We start from the raw sequence: 18,807 nt of genomic DNA, 5'->3' as shown, positions 1-18,807 counted from the left end.
GCACTGTCATGTGGGGAGAGAGGAATGCAAAAGGATTCCCTGCATCGCCAATTTCGGTGCTAATAGCTTGCTCTCTATACAAACGTCTGTAGCTCTAACCACAAAAGCTGTAATCCAAGGCCTGGGAGCAGGTCTGGTTTCTGTTTTGGAACAGTGTAATGGGTAGTTCTATTTATATCCCTCTTCTTAACTGTAAAACACCGGGGGTACTTTATCACTGAAACAATCTTTATACAATGCTATCCATGTGTACCTTTCTGCTGGATGGAATATACTGTGATTAGGGGTGATGAAACTGGAAACTTAAAACTGCCAGCAAACTAAATACACTGAGTTGTGCTTGTGGGGCCAAGAGGAGAGTGTGCAGGAGGGTGCCGGATGGCAGCAGGGCACACGCAGCCACAGGCACACACGGCCATGGGACACAGCCGTGGGGCACACAGAGCCCTGCGGCGCACGGCCACGGGGGCACACACACGGCCACGGGGCACGGGCAGTCTCCCTCACGCCCTGTGGGGCAGTCCCAGCCCCGCCCGGCCCCGGGGTGCCCATTGGCGGCGGTGGCGGTGGGCGGGGAGCGGCAGCGGGGCCCGGCCCTGGAGCGGAGCGGAGCCGCCCGCGCGGCCCGCGGGAGCGCTGCCGGGGCCGGCCGGCAGGTACGGGCCGAGCGGGGTTCGGTTCGGGGCGGCGCGGGGCGGCGGGGAGAGCCGGGGGTTCGGTGCGGGACGGAGGGGAGAGCCAGGGCTTTTCCGCTGCCGGGCCGGAGCGGGGGACAGGAGCGGTCTGGCGGCTCCGCTCCGCCCGCCGTGGGACAGAGCGGCGGGGTGAGGGGGCCGTGCGGGCTGCCGGGTTCGGCCCGGGGTCCCGCGGTGGGTCCTGCCCGTCCCGGGGGTCCCGTCACGCGTGTGCGGAACCTGCGGTCCGAACGCCGCTCCAGAGGGGCGGGTGTGTTGGGGTTTTTAGAGGGGAGAGTGTGCTGAGGTTTTTAGAAGGGAGAGCGAGTTGGGGTTTCTAGAAGGGAGGGCGTGCTGGGATTTTAGAGGAGCGGGTGTGCTGGGGTTTTAGAGGGACTCCTTAAGTCCCAACTTTGCCCGTGTACCCAAACCCGGACGCTGTCCCGCTGCGGAGCTGTAAGCGGGACCCCGCTTGGGCCCTGCGGCTGTCCCTGAGGGGCCCTGAGCTCCCGGGCGCTGCGAGGGACAGCGAGGGACAGTTGTCGCTCCCCTGGCGCTCCCCTCGGCAGCCAGCCCGTGTGTGTCCTTGGTCCCGAGTCCGGGGAGCGGGAGGTGCGGCCGGAGAGCCTCGGGATAAGTGCGGGGACGGGACGGGGGCACGGACGGGGTAAGGCTCTGCCTTGAGTTTCGTGGTTTTCCCCCTTCCTCCTTCCCTTCCTTCCCTTCCTCCGCTGCTTGGGCGCCTCTGAGCCTGGCTGGCACTTGCAAGAGCCGCAGCTGAGCTCAGGCTGCCAACGGCGGGGTTCGGTAGCATCAGCCTGAGCTCCTCAAGCCCTGCCCGGCCGTCCCCTTGCTCTGGCCCTGCGCTGAGCAGCAGTGGCGAGAAGCTTGGCATGTCAGTCAGTCCCTGTCCCACCGGGACTGTCACATTCCTAAAGGCCCCCTGTGACAGCCAGCCCCAAAATGTGCATGTGCTGAATTGGGTTCCACATAAGCATGGCAGGAGGGGGCTTACCAGAGCCTGCCCTCCTTACCCCAGCAGTTACAGCGTGCCGGGAAAGAGGGAGAAGCAAGCTGAAATGCCCTCAGGCAGGAAAAGGAGAGGAACTTTGTTCTTCTTGCTCTAAATGCCTGCTCGGGCAGCTGCATCCTACTTGCTGTCCTTGGTGAGCAAGCGCTTATGCCAGCCCTAACTCCAGGAGAGATTTCTCAGAGCAAAGCAGAAAGAGGGAGTCAGGGAAGCTGCAGAGTGATGAGGCTCGGGGCATTTTCTGCTGGCAGCCCTCAGCAGTGAGATCTGGGTGTCATGGACCATCCCATGTGTGGTATGCATGAGGTATGCAGTGGATACCAGGGCTGTCAGTTCTGCCTGATGGCAGGAATGGAAGGATCAGGTGGAACAGCTCTCTGCATCGGTACACCTAAGCCTTAGGTACATACAGACTTGAAAAACATACCCCAGACTTGCTGACCCGTGAGCTGAAGCTGAAATGCTGTGCCTGGCAGGCATCAATATGGCTGTTTATAATCACAAGTGAACAAGCCTGCATTGTTAAGTGTTGTGGCGTGCTTACTTCTGGAGGGGAGTGCCAAGCTGGTTTTTTCCCTTTGAACATCAGTCATATTCACTGCATAGTATTTGATCACATGCAGACCCAGCAGATCTTGATGAAAAAAACAACCCCAGAATATTCACAGAAACTTCTGTGAAAAGCAGCATGTCAGACAAACACATCTTGCCACCCTAATTTCAGCTGGGTAAGCTGCTGCTGCTGCATGTGGTACATGGGCATATGTAGCCTTTGCTAATAGGCACTGTGACCATGCTGACCTGACACAGCAAACTTTAGCAAACAGGAAAAAAAAAACATTTACCAAAATGAATAAAATAGATTAGACTTCATACCCTCACTTTGTTCCAAAGGGAGAGGCTCTCATCTCCCAGGAAAGGAGACCATAGTAACACTCAGCAGCTATCTTTATTTACCAGATTCACAAAGTACTTGCATTCCAAAGCCAAACTGTGGATTATTTGCAGTGAGTCACAGTATTAACATGAAATTGGGTTTTATGTGGTTGGTCAAGCCAAGCACTGTGTGGAACTCAGGGCAGGATGGATCTGGCTTGTGGTGGGATGTGATGAGTCAGCCCCCCAGATGGCTGTTTCTGCCCCCCTACCTGGACAGGGATAACACAGAGTGAGTTGTCCAAGCCTAAATGTAGGCACTGTAAGTCCCACTCCTACAATTTTTAATTTTTTTTACTTTTTATTATGTGTATGTGCTGTTCTCCAGTCACTTCTGCCTGAGGGGGGAGAGAGATGGGAGGAAAACATTCTGCTTTTGCATCCCACAAAAACTCCTTCAAGAAGTACCCTGGGCTAGAGCAGCCAACAATTTTAGTCTTAGCAGAGAAGATTTTCCCACAACAGAGTTGTCTTTTCTTAGGTTAACTTGTGGTATTTTAACTAGGGAGCAAACCAGAGGGTGGAGGAGTAAGGACATACCTGCAGGTAGAAGTCTGATGTGTAATGAGAGCTCACCTCTGGTTTTTTCACACTACAGGATTGTGTCCAGCCCCTTCTCCTTTTGCTCCATGCAGTAAGTCCAAGAGCTTTCTGTGCAGGGACCAGGTCAGTGCATCAGCTAAAGCTTTTACAGCAGCAGGGCTTACACTCCTCTTTGGAAAGGAGCTCGGGTTTCCTGGCTCTGTGCAGGCAAGGTCTCTATATCTGACAAAATATTTTAGTTTCCACTGGAATCTGGTGTGCAGAGATCCCTAGAAACAGTCATGTCAAGTACCATAAGTTCTTGAGAGGTTGGGCCATGCTTCTAAACTACATAAAATGAAAGAGGTAGGCTAAGAGCTCCATAACCCAGCAGCACAAGGGAAGGAAACTGGTGGGACTGCTTTGGTTTATCCCATTTGGTGTGGCTGGTGCCCAAAGTTCTTGACAGTATATTATTGCATTCACAGTCTTTGCACACCAAGATCCCAAGCTGTAATTTGAGTTTTTCCTTTATTATTTGTGTGCTCATCTTGCTCTTTCACACAGAAACTCCTCATCCAGGGATTTGTGGATCCCAGGATAGGTGGGAGTCTGGGTAACCCTAGTCAGAGAGTTTGTGGACAACAGTTTGCCCTGCCTGTGTGCTCTTCAGCTCATTTGTGTATTTGAGAAGGAGAGGGTAAAAACACCTGGTGCTTACTGCAGCAGGACATCTCCTCTCCCTGCACAGATGCACTCAGGCTGATGGAGCCACGCTGGGAATGGAGGCTCTCTCCTCTCTGATGACAAGGCACAGAGCCTTGGCCCAGCTGCTGCACGTTTGCTGGGGAGTGCTGGCAGCCCCTGCTGCTGCAGGCAGCCCCTGGATTCCCCCTCTGGCTGCAGCCTGGCCAGAGCACTCAGTGAATGTGAAGTGCCCACCCACGAGTGGATGTGCCCAGCCCCATCCAGTGCACTCCAGGGCTTTGAGACCCTGAGGATTCACATCCCCCCTCCAGCTTGAGGGGGACCCCGAGGCAGACAGCAGCTCTTCAGGAGCACTCAGTGCCACTCAGTGAAAGCTGTTCCTGCAGGCTGGGTCACTCCATTGAGTGACCATGGCTAAACCTTGTGCCTTTTTACCCTAGAGCAGGAAATTCTGGGAACTCAGAGGAATCGCCCAGTCTATCTGCCAGATGGGTCAGCTGAGAGGTGCATGGTGTGCAGCAGCTCTGTGGTTTCCCTTCCAGCACAGCAAAGGGGTGACTGGGCGTGAGGAGCAAGGGTAGAATGTCCCACACACATAGGACCAGGCATGTTGTCATCCTCCTCTTCCCTCCAGCCTCCTTGGCAGCAGGGACTCTGGGCAAGGAGCACAGGGATAGCAGTGGAGAGCAGCTCTGCATGAGTGCTTCCATCAACCAGCAGCAGCAACCAGGGTAGCAGCACATGGCCCTGTGCTGTGCCTTGTGATGGCTGAGCTACCTCTGTGCAGGAGGAAATGACTCACATTGCCATGGCCAGCTGGCCTTGGGCAGCACCCTCCAGCCTGCAAGGGGCAAGGAGAAAATCCACTGACAGGGGGCACCTCCCTTACTGCAGCCTGCCAAGAGCCAGCAGCTGCTTTCACTTCAGGGTTACCCTTACCTGGGTTTCCTGCTAGAACAAAGCACAGCACAATGTCAAACCCCAGACTGTGTGAGAAGGAGGGTGCAGAGGTGTGGGACAGATGAGTGTGCTGCATTCCACTTCCCCTTCAGCAGAGCTGACTGTTTTCAGAATGATGTGTCTCACATTTGGAAGCACTGTCAGTCCTGAGATAAGAGAGGAAAGGCTTAGCTTGTGTGAGTTTATTCACATCATGAGGGCTTTTTAAATTTCTTTTTTTTACCCTTTTTGTCATGCATGGAAGAGGTGATACGAGAGTTTTCTTTTGCTCCTGCCTCAGCTCTGGCCCAAAATGGAGCTGTGGGGGGTGTGTGTCTGTAAGCAATCCTTGAGAAAGCAGATGTGCAGTGAGAAACAGGAGCCTTGCTCTCAAGACCCTTTTATGCAGATCTATGGATCTGCATAACATCAGTTTCAGATCAAGCAGCTTTCTTTTCTAAGGGCACACAGGGAGACTGGTAAAAAGCACAACCAGGAAGACCTGGCTCTGCCTTCAGTGGCTTCCACTGCTGCAAATTGAACCGTCCCAGTACAGCCTGGGCTGTTGCAAAATGAGGTCAGAAAGTTTGAAGATTTTATTTAAAAGGTAACAGCCTAAAGCCAGGAATGCTCAGGAGATCATCTGTAGCCTCAGATTGCATCAGGAGCATCTCACCTGTGCATCCACTGGCTACTCACCCCCACCCTGGTGCAGATGTCTGCAGTTTCACCTCTTCCCTCTCTGTTTTCCTCTCTGCAGAGGGAGCTGGACATGATGGACCACCTTGCAAACACAGAGATCAACAGCCAGCGCATCGCTGCTGTGGAGAGCTGCTTTGGGGCTTCCGGGCAGCCCTTGGCCTTGCCGGGCAGGGTGCTCCTGGGAGAAGGGATTTTAACCAAGGAATGCCGCAAGAAGCCAAAGCCTCGCATCTTTTTCCTTTTCAACGACATCCTGGTCTACGGCAGCATCATCATCAACAAAAGGAAGTACAACTCCCAGCACATCATCCCCCTTGAAGATGTCACTTTGGAGACGCTGCCAGACACCCTGCAGATGAAGAACCGCTGGATGATCAAAACCTCCAAGAAGTCCTTTGTGGTTTCTGCAGCCTCCCTGACGGAGAGGAAGGAGTGGATCAGCCACCTGGAGGAGTGCATCAAGCACCTGCTGAGCAAGACGGGCCGGCAGCCCTGCAGGGAGCCCGCGGCGCCCTGGATCCCAGACAAGGCCACGGACATCTGCATGCGCTGCACGCACACCAAGTTCTCCACGCTCACCCGCAGGCACCACTGCCGCAAGTGCGGCTTCGTGGTGTGCGCCGACTGCTCCAGGCAGAGGTTCCTGATGCCCAGGCTGTCCCCCAAGCCCCTGAGGGTCTGCAACCTGTGCTACAGGCAGCTGCTGGCAGAGAAGAAGAAGGAGGCAGAGGCGGATCGGAGGCAGACGGAGCCCATCCCCTCTGCCATGCAGGGCTACGAGCCCTCCAGCGGCGATGACAGCGACAAGTCTGACGATGAGAAAGCTGAGCAGTGGCCAGCTGACACAGAGTTTTATACCTCACAGGTGTCCTGGTCATCTTTCCACAGCTGACCTCCCTGGGAGCTGGTGATGTTTATACACTGGGAAGCCACCTTCTGGTCTCCAGTGCGTGTCCTTCTCAATGGTTTCTCTGAAGGCCGTGCCTGGGAAGGTGGGTCTTGGCCCTGTGTGTGCTGTCAGAGCTGAGACAAGGTTTCCCCTCTGAGAACGTCTCATACGATGTGAGCACAGAGAGAACAGCTCAGTGAAGAGCACTGAGGACTGGGGCAGCACCCTGTGGATCAGTCTTGGCCAAATGAGCTCACCTTCAGTGCCTTATTCTTCCTCTCTGCTAAAACATCTCTTGTTTGAAATGCTTTGAGATTGGCTCTTGGGAGGAAAAGGAGCATGAAATCCCAGAGTTGAACACATTGGCCTGCTCACTGTGTGTTCCTCTGTCACAGCAAGGGCTACTCTGGATGTCCCTTTCCATGAGCATTCTGAGATTCTCACTGCAAGCATGCCAGCCCGAGGGAATAGCTGCTCATCCCTGCACAGTACAGCCAGCACTGGATTCCCTGTCTTCTCAAGGTTGGAAGCACTCAGAGAATGGTACTTGGAATGCAGGGAGCTTGTGTGGGGCTCAGTGTGAGCCTCAGCAAAGCATGGACCATCCAGCTCTCTCACATGGAAAGAGGCCATGCCAGTGGTACTGGGCCAGGAGGAGGGAGGGGAGGGGAAAGGGACAGGAAAATGACCCTGAGCAGTGAAATATGGAGGAGAGAGGAACTGCAGTTCACTCAACTGAGTGCAGAGCCCAGATCTCAAACACAGGCAGTTATACCAGATTACTAGAAACTTGAAATCTCAAGCCTATCAGGTAAAAGGAGAGCCCAGGGAAGACTTGTTAAAAGTCTGTAAAAATCCAGGGAAAAGCCCCAAATTAAGATCCTGTGAAGTACAGCACTTCAACTTCCCCTTCCCTCCTGGGCCCTGCCCAAGGCATCAGATTCTCACTTGTGGGCTCACCTCCTGCCTTATCAGTCTCACAAGTCCAAAGTTAAAGTCCTTTATGTACTTCAAGGATGGGAGCCAAAGACTTTACAGTTTGAGATCAACTTTAAAGTTCAAATTCAGTTAGAAATAAACTGTGTTTATTCAAGTATTCTATCATAATATAGCAAGGGAGTAAATATAGAGGAAATCAGACAACAGCAATTGTTTTGCAGCAGGCATTTCTACAAACTCCATTATTACTTTTAGTATATTTTTGAATTGTGTATTTTGTGGTCTGGAAAAGCAACATGGCTGCCAATGTTGTCAAATGTTTCCTTACCATGACCTGTCACAAGCAGAGCATTGCTTGACAGGTGGTGGCCATGTGTTTTTTTTAAATTTCAGTTCAAGATAATTCTTACTCTCTGTTATAAACTGCTACTGTTCCAGTGAATTTGTATCACTTGACTGTGTGTGAATAAAGATACTGCCAACGGGAAGGAGCCAGGAAAAGAGGACAATAAAGATGTTATTATTGAACAAGGGTCTTAACAAGAGCTGGGATCCAGGCCTGGCCAGCCCAGCACACTCCTTAGCTGTGAGGAGACTGCTCTGGTTTCTATTTACTCCTTGAAGGTAAGGGTATCAAATCTGATGCTTCCTTTCTGTTTATACCCTGTTGTTGTCTGACAGGCTTTCCCCAAGTCTCCTGCAATCCCTGCAGTAGTCTGTATTAACTGGAACAGTCTTTTTCCGGTGGGGACACAGCTCAGAGTGGGCCAGCAAACCTTATGACCTAAGCAGATGTTTTTGGGCTTTAAAGCAGTAAGTACACTGAGTTCTGTTTTTTCCATCCCTCTCCAGACTTAGTTCCTAACTCTGCACAGCAGTGATTGTTTTTACAATGCCTCCCACCCACCAGAAGGGTGTACATGCTATGCAAACAGAAAATGACCTTAAAAATAAACAGCCATTAGAGTGGTTCACGAGCCAAAAATAGCCCAGCTGCTGAGTCTGCATCCAATCAGAAATGTAGTGCAGTTTGAAACCTAATCCTTAGTTCAGTTAGAGATCAGCTTGCTTAGTGTGTTCCAAGGTCTTACTACTGCCAGCCCCAAAAGACCTATGAACTGCTTTTATGCTCTAATGAGGGACAGGCACTCCTCTAAAGAATGCCTTCTTGGTGAGCAAAAGCTTTTCTTAGTCACAGCAGGGGAAAAAAAATCAGAACAAACCACCAAAAACAACCCAGCCCCTTTTTCTGGTGCATGCTGCTGATGGCTTCTGGGGAAATGGACACATCTCTACCAACTGCAAGCCCCAAGAAACCAAGCAATTCTTAAACTTTTAATGTCTATGGTAAAAGGATCCTGGCCAAGAAAACATGGGGAAATTTAAACAAAGCCTCTCCCCCACTTCCTGAAGTTCTGTTGTGGAACTCAGCACTGGGATTAGAGCCTGGGGCTCCTGGCTTCTGGCCTGCAGAACACATGGATTTTAAATCACAGGCTGTGTGCTGTTACAGTCCAGCCTGGAGTTTTCCAGCCTGATTCTATCTCCAGTGCATTAATAGGGCATTTCCTGACAGCTTGTGCTCTCTCTATTTTAGCTAAATAAAGCCCTTAGCAGAGATCCATTCCAGTTTGCAGCCCCACGTGGTCAGGAAGAGCAGCAGTGCTCACCTTGGGGAACATCTGCAGGCTGGAGGGTTTGTGGGGTCACAGGCTCCTCCTGAAGGGCTCCCAGACATCAGCTGTGGGGTCATGTGCCAGAAGAGGTTCCTTGTTTAACCCCTGCCTGAAGGTGCCACAGCCCAAAGGGCACAGCTGGGTGAGGGTGTCCCCATTGCATACCATGCTCTTCTGCTCTCCAGAGTTGGTTCCAGGGGAGGAAGAGGATGGCACTGGTGCAGCAGCCAGTCATGAAAGCTTAAGAGAAGGTAATGGGGAGCTTTGCTCTGCAAATAAACTGAAAGGATCAGAAAGGTTCCAGGAAAGCTGTGTGTTCTGCTGTCCCAAGGCACAGCTCAGGCACACCCCAGCTCCCAGCACACGCTGACTCAGCATTCACGAGCACTCAGGAGGGAGAAGTGAGCCAGCTGCTCCAAGCCTTGCTCCCAGTTACTCAAACACTCAGTTTCTATCCAAGCTGGATTTCTGGCTCTGCCACAGCTCACAGCCTCTTCCAACTCACTGCTGCTGCAAGGCAGTTTCTCATGTTCCTCACTCTGCCTGGGTTTTTGATTAGGAGGAGGAACTGAGGAGGACACACGGTCCCAGCTGCTCCTGAGCTGTAAAGTGGTGTCTCCAATGAAAAGCACAGGCTTCTGTTTCTCACCCTTTCTGCTGCAGGCCATGGACCTTTAGGATGGTGCTGGCAGGAAGGAGATGTTGCACTGCTGTCCCATCTATGGTGGACACAAAACAGCTGCACGAAACCCTTGCCCAAGGCCTGTGTGCTGGAGATGGTGTCCAGGGCCCCAGGACAGGAGCACAGGCTGCACACCAGGGGTACAGCACTGCAGGGCAGTACCCAGCCAGCTCTGCTTTATGGTACCTCTCACAGGCACAACAACCCCAGGGCCATGCAGGTGTTTGGGAGGAGCCTCCTGCCTGTGACCTGCTTCATAAAACCTCCAAACAGCCACTGCTCGGGTCCTGTGCTGCAGGTGCAGGAGAGGAGGTGCTGTGAAGGGCTGGTGAACTCCCAGAAACACCAAAGCTGGCATTTGACTTCACTTCCAGTGAGGGCCAGAAATGCAAAGAAGCAAGGAGCAGGTTTTCTGTAAACCTTGAGGTTCACTGCCCAGGGTGAGCAACACAACCTCCCAGTCTGTTCCTGTAGGGAGGGGAGAGAAACAGGAGGAGGGCAGCTAGAGAAAGGGTTTTACTTCAGCAAAGCTCCATCGTGCAGCACCTTCTGTTGCACACACCTGGGGCAGAGCATCTGCTGCTGGCAGCCACCCTGCTCCCTGTGATCCTGCTGCCCAGGCTGCCCCAGGCAGCAAGGCCAACCTCTCCTCTTTTAAAATCATAAACACAATGTGTTTTGGTGACAGCCTATGGAAAAAAATGGATTTGAGAAGGAAAAAGCATTAACTCAAGGCCAGGCAGGTCTCTTCCCCTCTAACAGCAACAAGAAAAAAATTCACATGTTTTTTAAAGGAAGAGGTATTACATAAAGTAAAATGAGAGCCTTAGTGGCTTAATATAGAAAGGATTTCCTGAGTGCTTTCAGGAGTGCCCCTCACAGGCATCCTCAGATGGCTCAAACAGCTCCAATAGCAGGGTGAGAGTCAGAACCAACCCACAACCCACAGCCACCAGCACCCAGGTCACAGCTTCCTGGCTTGTGTCAGAGCCTCTGACTTGATGAGTGCTCAGCAGCAAGTTCCAGACAAACTGACCTGAATCTCTAGATCCTGCCCAAAATGTCCTTGAGCACACCTGGTTCCTGTTTGAGCAGCTCCTGAGAGGCAGGTGCTGTTCACAGTCCAGAAGTGTCTCACATGCACAGCCTGGGAGCAGCCCTGCTCCCCAGTGCCAGCAGCCTGCCCTGCCCAGCTCCTGGGAGCTGCCAGCACTGCAGGGCTGGCTCCTCTGGCTGGGCAGCATCCAGCTGCTCTCCTGACACACTGCCAAGCACAGCTGTGTGCAGGGGAGCAGAGGCAGCAGTGCTGCTGTGCACTGACCCTGCTGCAAGGGTCCCTCTGCAGCACAGCTTCCTGCTGGGGCTCAGACAGGGCATTGCCTCTCCCCAGACCTCAGCAGAGGTGCCTGGTGTCAGCACATCCATCCTGCAGCGTGTGAGGCTGCATTTGTTCACTCACAGCGCCAGGCTGGAGGCAGACACAGCCCCTGCAGGCTGAGCAAGCCCCTCTGGCTGTGCTGGTCCCACAGGCACTGGGGATGTCACACTGCAGCCATCTGTGTGCAAGGAAACAGCTCTAATGATGAGAGGCTCTGCAGAATCCACTGGCAGAGAGCTGTTCAGCTGGGGACAGTGACAAATGGAGACTGTCACACTTGGCTGCTTCAGGACTTAACAGTCCTGCTGCTGCTCCCTGTAATACCACATTTGGAGAGCTGTTAGCTCCAGAAAAACAGGACCTGGAATGCAGCTGGTGTAGCCCTGGAGCAGGAGCAGCTCTTTCAGCACAGCCTGGAGCCCGAGGACAGCCCTCTGGAGCAGCAGCAAGCAAGCACCCCTCCCACCAGCTGCAGCCTCCCTCTCCTCAGGGACACCCAACAGCCAAAGCCCAGCCATGGCTGTGGCACAGCAGGGATCCAAAAGGATGTGTTTGTTGGTTGAGACCTTACAAGTCAGAGCTCCACAGAGCTTCCCCCCATTTCAGCACCCTGACCCTTCAGGAGAACCATCTGGGCAGAAATGCTGCTCCCCTTGGGAAGTGGGGTCAGAGTCCTGTGCTGGAAGCTGGCATTGCCCAAGCACCCTGGACACAGACTGTGACAGGCTGCTCCAGAACAGATGTGGCTTTAACAGCTCTCTAGGGGCTCAGCACCTCCTGGCCAGCTCTGCCTCCCACTCAGAGCACTGGAACTTTCTCCTGCTCATCCTCCCCACCAGAATTTGCCTCTGGAGGCTGGATTTTCCTGGGGCCAGCTCATCCAGCTACACTGGGACAAGGCTGCAGCAAGCAGGGCCTCCCTCCCAGCTGTACCAGCCCTGCACAACAGACACCTCTGTGAGCTGGAGAGTTCCTGGCTGTACGTTTAGTAGTGACAGCAAGACAGGGGAAGAGAAGGAGCTTGTTTAATATATAGAAATAGAAATTATATATATATATATATATAAACAGAGATTCTGCAAAACAAAGCAATAGCATGATCATATCTTAATATAACTTCCACTTTGAAAGGGTGTGAATAAAGATTTCCCTCTTTAAAATTCCCCTGGTTGGTTCTGGTAGCTTGAAGACATTTCCTCTATAGTGCAATTAATAAAGGCATTTGATTTAATTTCAGGTTGATGTTGCAATATTGAGGTCACGAAGTAACTGATTGCAACTGATGGACCTGGAGAGGTCAGGTCCTCTGCTTAATCACTTCTTTGTACATGGGAAAGCAGTGAGAGAGGAAGGCTCCACTCCTGAGCAGAATAAAAGACACAAAGGCAAATGGGCAGGTCTTCCCTAGCACAGGAAACCCCTTTTGTACAACACAGAAAATGGCACACTTTTTTCAGAGTGTGATTGCTTTGGCAGTCCCTACGTTGTGTTTTACTCACAGCAGCACGTGTGTTGGCACAGCACTGCAGGAATTGGGAGAACATCAGAGCAGTCTGACTAACCCAGAGCCAGAGTTCACCTATCCCAAAATCATGAGGGACAGCATTGAAGAGGCACCTACAGAGCAATACTTCTGCTGCTTTAGTCTCCTGTCAGCCTGCTGAGAAACTTGTGGAGGCACTGGCTGGTGTGACCAGTCCTCACTCTCAATCTGCCTAATCACTTGCTGAACACATTTTTGTTTTGGCACTTGGAGCATCCTGTGCCAATGAGCTCCACAATTCCCTGTCCCACTGTGTGAACAAGCACTTCCCTCACCTCTGCCAGTTCAGGGGGTGCACCCTGCCTGCTACAGCACAGTATTGTTCTCCAGTTCAGCTGTGTCAGTCACAGCTGTGACAAAATCTCCCCCCATTAGTGCCTTTTCCAGGTGGAACAGTTTAAACCAGCCCATCTCTTTACACAGGTGCCCTCCCATACAGAGTTATCCTTCTCTGTATCCCTCCCAGCCCTGCCATGCCCTCTGTGGCTCCCAAAGGACAAACACCAGCATTCCAAGCAGGCTGCACAGACTATCCAAGATATGGCAGCTACCTGCGTTTGTTCAGTGACCTAACTACACTTACTTCTTGGTTTCCTTTCCCATCTGTCCTACCTTTCTTGTTGCCTTCTGACTCACTGCTGAGCACTGTCAGAAATCTGTCCACTGACCTCAAGCCCCTTCCTGAGAGAAATCAGGTCAGCACTGTGTGGTCAGGGTTACCCTCCTGATGGCACTTACCAACAGCAGGGTTCTGCTGACTGCAGGCTCGTGGCAATGTCTGCACCTCCTGGCAGGCACTGGGGTGCTGTGGAAGGTGCCTTTGCTGCCCAGTAAGGTTTTGAAATCTTGCAGATAAAGCAGAGCATCCCCTCTCTTCCTCCCCATGGCAGCACAGCACAGCGTGACCTTGTTTTCCTTTGTGACACTCCACACCAGGACAATCCTGTTCTTAGAACACAGCAGCTGCAGCACAGAGCTGGGCTCTTGAGCTAAGCTCAGCAGTGCCTGGGTTTAACTCAGGAGCACTGGGACTGCATCCTCTGGGCAGGTCGGGAGATGGTGTGGCTGGAAATGGAGCTGCTGCAAAACACTGCAACCACATCGTCAAACACTTGGCACGTGCAGCTTTCCATGAATATCCGAGGTTCCCAAAGACAAGCCAAGACTAACCAGAGGACAGGACGTGGGGCAGCTCTGAAGCTGGCTCTGTTGATGGGGTGTGCGCAGCCAGTAGTTGGTTAATTGATTTCCTGAGTGCTATCTGCAGACACCATCCAATTTCGGTCTATTGCATAACAATACAGCACAGATACTTGAGGCACAACACAAACACACACCTTTGTCACAAGGCAGCTTAATTAGTTAGCAAGAGCAGAGCACTTGGAAGATGCAAAGCACTACAAGAGTGCTCCTTATTATCCTCACTGGCACTTATCATTATTGGCACGGTGTGAAGGCTGATCCTCACCCCGTACTCTCCAGGGATGTGCTGCTGCCATTGCCAGCAGCCCCAGTCCCACGGGGCCGGGTTGAGGACATGGAAGTCTGAAATTAGGATTAGACTCAGCATCAGCACAGGCTCCTGCAGAATTAAACTTCAGACAGCAGAAAGCCTCAAGCATGCAGGCGGCTGCCAGGCTGTTCGCTGTGGTTGTGGAACAAATGTTTTTATACACAGATTCCTGGAGAGAATGGCTGGGAAAAAGCATGCCAGCCCCTTTTATGGAAGCCAGCAAAATCAGATCCAGGAGCCTTCCTCACCAGCACCCTAGTTAGCCTTTTATTACTGACTTTGTTCCTGCAGAAGCCATTAATAAACTGCAGTTTGGTCAAAGTCTGCTGCAGGAACTGTGGCTCACAGACAGGCACAGAGCAGGCAGCTGATTCCTGTTGATACTTCAGCAAGGATTCTGCTTCAATCTGCTATTTTCTGGACCATTTTGCCCTATCCCCTGCTTTGTTGAGTAACCAAGCATTTGTTCTTGCACCTCGTCTCTCTCAAGCCTGAATATTACATTCAGCTTCTGTGTCTTTTGTATCCTTCACTGCTCTAAAAGGGAGCAAGTTTTTAACCTAGGATTTTGAAAAACTGGTTATGTAGGGCTTAAAATTTACCTGGAAGAGCAAGGTAGAAAAGTGAGATGGCCCTCTCATTTTTTTCCCCAAAGAGGAGGATTTGTAGAGCCAGAGAGGTTTGGGTAAATGCAGACAGCAGTCAAAAATCAGAGCTGCCCTGGGCTCCTTTCTTGCAGAAAATTTCCATCAGTATCGAGCAGAATTGTCTGCCAGGGAGAGGGCAGAAATGGAGAGGAAACATCCATTGGACAGTTAGCTGGGTGAGAACAAAAACTAATTTTGGGAATCTACACCAATATCAGAAGAATGAGTTTACCTACACCCAGGACAGGCTTTACTCACTTCATAAAGAGAGGCAGATCTCCTCCAGCTGTGAGGGACTGCCAGCACCTGGGGAGGTACAGGTGAGGCTAAACACACACCTGCACTGGCTCCATGGTCTCTCCCACTGCCAACACTCAGGTCTCTGTAAATGCTCAGGAGCTGATTCTGATTCTCCAATTATTTTGCCTTAAGATTTCAGCACAAGGAGCTGCTCAAGGAGCTGCAGCAGGGCCAGGCAAAAATAAAAGCTTCAAAGCTTTGTAGAATGAACCAAAATTACCAAGATTATTCATCATATCTCACTGACTGATCCCGAAATAACAAACCCTTCATTCTGTCCTCAGATTACATATACAAAGTAATCTGAGTGTGCTCTACTCCAAAGCAGCATGTCAGAGCACAGGACAGATTTAATTTCACCCTAATTCGCTCCTGCCTACTGAGGCTGAGCAGGGAATAAGGAACACAAAACATTTGCATCCTACTAGACACTCCTGTACAGGGGCTAATTAGTTAAGGTCAAACATCAGTGTAAATCTTTCACTCCCCTGCCACAAAGAAAGTAGCTACATTTCAAAACTTAGCAGTTTCTTCCTTGTCCTGATTGCTGTGAAACTCTGCTAACATTTATTACATTCCTTCTTTGATGCTCATGTCCTGACTGCAGGAGCAGAGATTGGTTAGCTGCAGAACAGTGCTATCACATTTCTGTAACACATCATTTCCTACTGATAGATTACAAAGTGTTTAACAAAAAGCACATTCAGGATCTAGATGGGAAGTTACTCAAGGTCACCCAGCAAACAAGCAGAAGAGCCAGAGAAGGTGACAGATCTGAGGCCCAGCAGAATGGGCTTGCCTCAAAGCCACACTGCTTTCCCTGCTGCCAGCTGAAGGCAGAGCTGGGGTGAAAGATGAGCAGTGCCTCGGAGGAACTGCAAAGGTACAGGTGTCCAAATGCAGGGTCTGTACTGAGTGAATAAAGCTGTAATGTTCACATTCAATTCTTCCTGCTGAACAGTCATCCAAATAAATTAATACCTTCGTTTTTGCAGACTTCAGAATAATTTTATATATTTACCTTGTAGGCTCTTCTGGAATTCATAAATCACACTTAATGAGAAGTATTAGCCCACACTTACTGCAATTACGTGATGAATGTTTGATTTCTGGCATACAGCCTGAAAAATACATAGATTTCTGTGATCTCTAGAAAGGTAAAGATGAAACCTCATGTTTTAATTAGGGGCTAATAGCTTTAGTTCACTTCAATGCAAAGGCCTTTGGTTTTTTAAAAGCTTTCCAACCCAGCTGAAAGGCTGCTACTCAATTAGTCTGGAGTTATACATAGCTGATCAAGCAGTGACAGCCTAAGCTACTGCTTTCTCTGTAAGAGCTTTTAGTTGGGGGGAAAATGCATTGCTTTTACATCCTCTGGCTGCACCAGCACTGCCAAACTGCTAATGAAGACTGAGCTCAGCAGGTCCTACCACTGCAGCTACACAGGATCCAACCCTCAGCCTGCCCCTGCGTCCCCAGTGAGCTCTGCTGGAGCTGCTGCTGCTCTGCGAGGGAAAAATCAGAAAAAATCTCATCCCACATGAATGTGCAGTTCTTAACAGGAGTATTAATTTTGGAATAAGTGATTGGAACTGTGTATATGTGAAAGTACCAGAACAATTAACAGAGAGGCCTCTCTGGATAGTGAGGGATGCCATTCCATCAAATGGAGGATTCACTCCTGCTGTCCAGCCCCAGAGGGCCCCACACTGGGGAGAACACAGCACAGGCAGCTCCTCAACAAGACCCTGCACTGACAGCAGGACAGGCACAGCAGTCTCAGCAAACCACAAATACCAGTCCTCCTGTCAGCCCAACAGGCCAAGGGGCTCACAGGAAGGCAGCAGCAGTAGGATATGAAAGATACCCTAAAGGAAAGAAAAGATTTGTCCAAAAAGTTAGCTAATCATTGACAATCAAGAAGAACCAGAAGATGAAGTGAGGATTTGACTCATCCTCCATGTGGATGAGCAAACCTCCCAGACCCTCTGAGCAGGTATGCCACGAGAGTATGGCTGTATAAAATTAAATTGCTTAGGCTGTATAAAATTAAATTGCTTAATGACTTTGAATATTACAACCCCTTCCAATAATCTTTCCGTGAGTTTTGTAGCCCTAATTTCCCACAAACCAACCAAAGTGAGAAAAAGTATGCTCATCTCCACTGGGCTGCAATCATTGGAGGGGTGTCATCTGAGAGAAATGTGGACACACGCTCTGGGACTCAATAGTTTTATGCCATGAGCTGTGCCTCAAAAGAGCAGCTGTCCTGGCCCACCCAGCCCTCTGGTTTCCTCCTTAAAGAGATGAGTGTTAGTGGCAGCAGCGGATGGCAGCCATCCCACCCCACCTGTGCCCATGTGCTGGAGCACATTTGGCAGGAGCTGTAAATTGTGACCTATGAGAGGGGCAAGAGCTCTGTCAGGGCACAGCAGCCTGCAAGAAGAGAGTAGCACACCCCACCCTGCTGGAAGCACCTGAGATTGTGCTGAGAAACAATCAAACACTGACATGTGCTGGAATATCACACCCCACTGGCACACAGCTCACACAGCACCCACCACCAGCTGGGGGCTGCTCTCACCCCCTCACACCCCAGCAGCTGATGGGGAAGCTGGGTGAGTGTCCCCATCAGCAAACCACTGCTGCAGCAGAATGTTCAGCCTCCTCACACAGTGCTCAGGCACAGAGCTGCTCCCCAGCCTGCTCAGGCAGGGCAGAGCAGCCCCAGGGGAGCCCAGCCCAGGGCAGGAGGGACAGGGACACACGTGTGTGTGCCCTGCATGGGGGTGTTGTGATTTCAGGGTTTACCACAGAACCTCGGATCCCTCCCCTGATAATTCCCTGCCAGGTGTGACAGTCACCTCTCCTTTCCCTGACCCCTCCCAGCACTGTCTGTCAGTCCTGGCATTCCAGAGGCATTGAGTGATTGGCAGAGTCACAGGATGCCCTCTACCCCTCGGGGGCATTGGGCCATCCAGGTGTCCTTTGTCCCTTGAGATCTCCCCTCTGGTACTTGGGTGGCTCCCTACCCCTTCCCTGCCCCTCTCCACAGGGTTAAAAGGAGCAGCAACCACAGGACTGGGGAGTTCTGTGGGCAGAATAAAGCTCTGGATCCAAACCCTCCATCAGAACTGACTCCTTTCCTTCACCATCGCCTTAAAGCTTCTCCACCAGAGGTAAAACCTGAGGAACAGAACCTGTTACAGGGGAAAGCTCCATCTCACCACCACCAGAGCTCCTGCATGCCTGGACTTGCCTCCAAGCACCCAGCTGCAGCATCCAGCCAGCCAAAAGTGTCTGTGGGGTGAAACACCACACACCCAGCTGGCCAAAAGTGTCTCTGGGGTGAAACACCACAGTTGCTGCTATTTGGTTCAGCACCAAGGCCCAGACAAGCTCAGGCACATCCCACCTGGTGATATTGGTAATTATTCCAATATGGGGGCAGCACAGCAGCCTCCTGGCAGCAGCCCTGTGGAGCAGCTCCTCTGGGAATGCTCTGCCCAAAGCCCTCTGCAGGTGAGGGTGTGTCACAGACATATTTTGTGAAAAATCCTTTTGCTAGGATTTTTTCTCCTGAGAAGCTGAGAGGCCTCAGAGGAACAGAAAAACAATGATTATCTGCTGCTGTGGAATGCAACAGGTGCATCTTTGACTGGTCTCATGTGGTTGTTGCTAATTAAAGGCCAATCACAGTCCAGCTGTCTCGGACTCTCTGGTCAGTCA

The 18,807-nt window shown here is 51.4% G+C and overlaps 1 protein-coding gene across 1 annotated transcript; it reads left to right on the top strand.

The window, feature by feature from the left end:
* Positions 1-612: 612 nt before the first annotated feature.
* Positions 613-7,827, top strand: PLEKHF1 (pleckstrin homology and FYVE domain containing 1). The gene is made up of 2 exons (XM_036390677.2): positions 613-656; positions 5,570-7,827. The coding sequence occupies exon 2, from the start codon at positions 5,582-5,584 to the stop codon at positions 6,401-6,403; it is 822 nt and encodes a 273-aa protein (XP_036246570.1). The 5' UTR covers positions 613-656; positions 5,570-5,581; the 3' UTR covers positions 6,404-7,827.
* The last annotated feature ends 10,980 nt before the right edge of the window (positions 7,828-18,807 follow it).

Source organism: Molothrus ater, chromosome 12 (genome assembly GCF_012460135.2).
Source record: "Molothrus ater isolate BHLD 08-10-18 breed brown headed cowbird chromosome 12, BPBGC_Mater_1.1, whole genome shotgun sequence".
Lineage (NCBI taxonomy): Eukaryota > Metazoa > Chordata > Aves > Passeriformes > Icteridae > Molothrus > Molothrus ater.
The sequence above is the reverse complement of the archived record's forward strand: the minus strand, read 5'-3'. Positions and strand labels throughout refer to the sequence as shown.

Coding starts and splice junctions, on each gene's coding strand:
- PLEKHF1 (XM_036390677.2), top strand. CDS start 5,582: ATGATGGACCACCTTGCAAACACAGAGATCAACAGCCAGCGCATCGCT.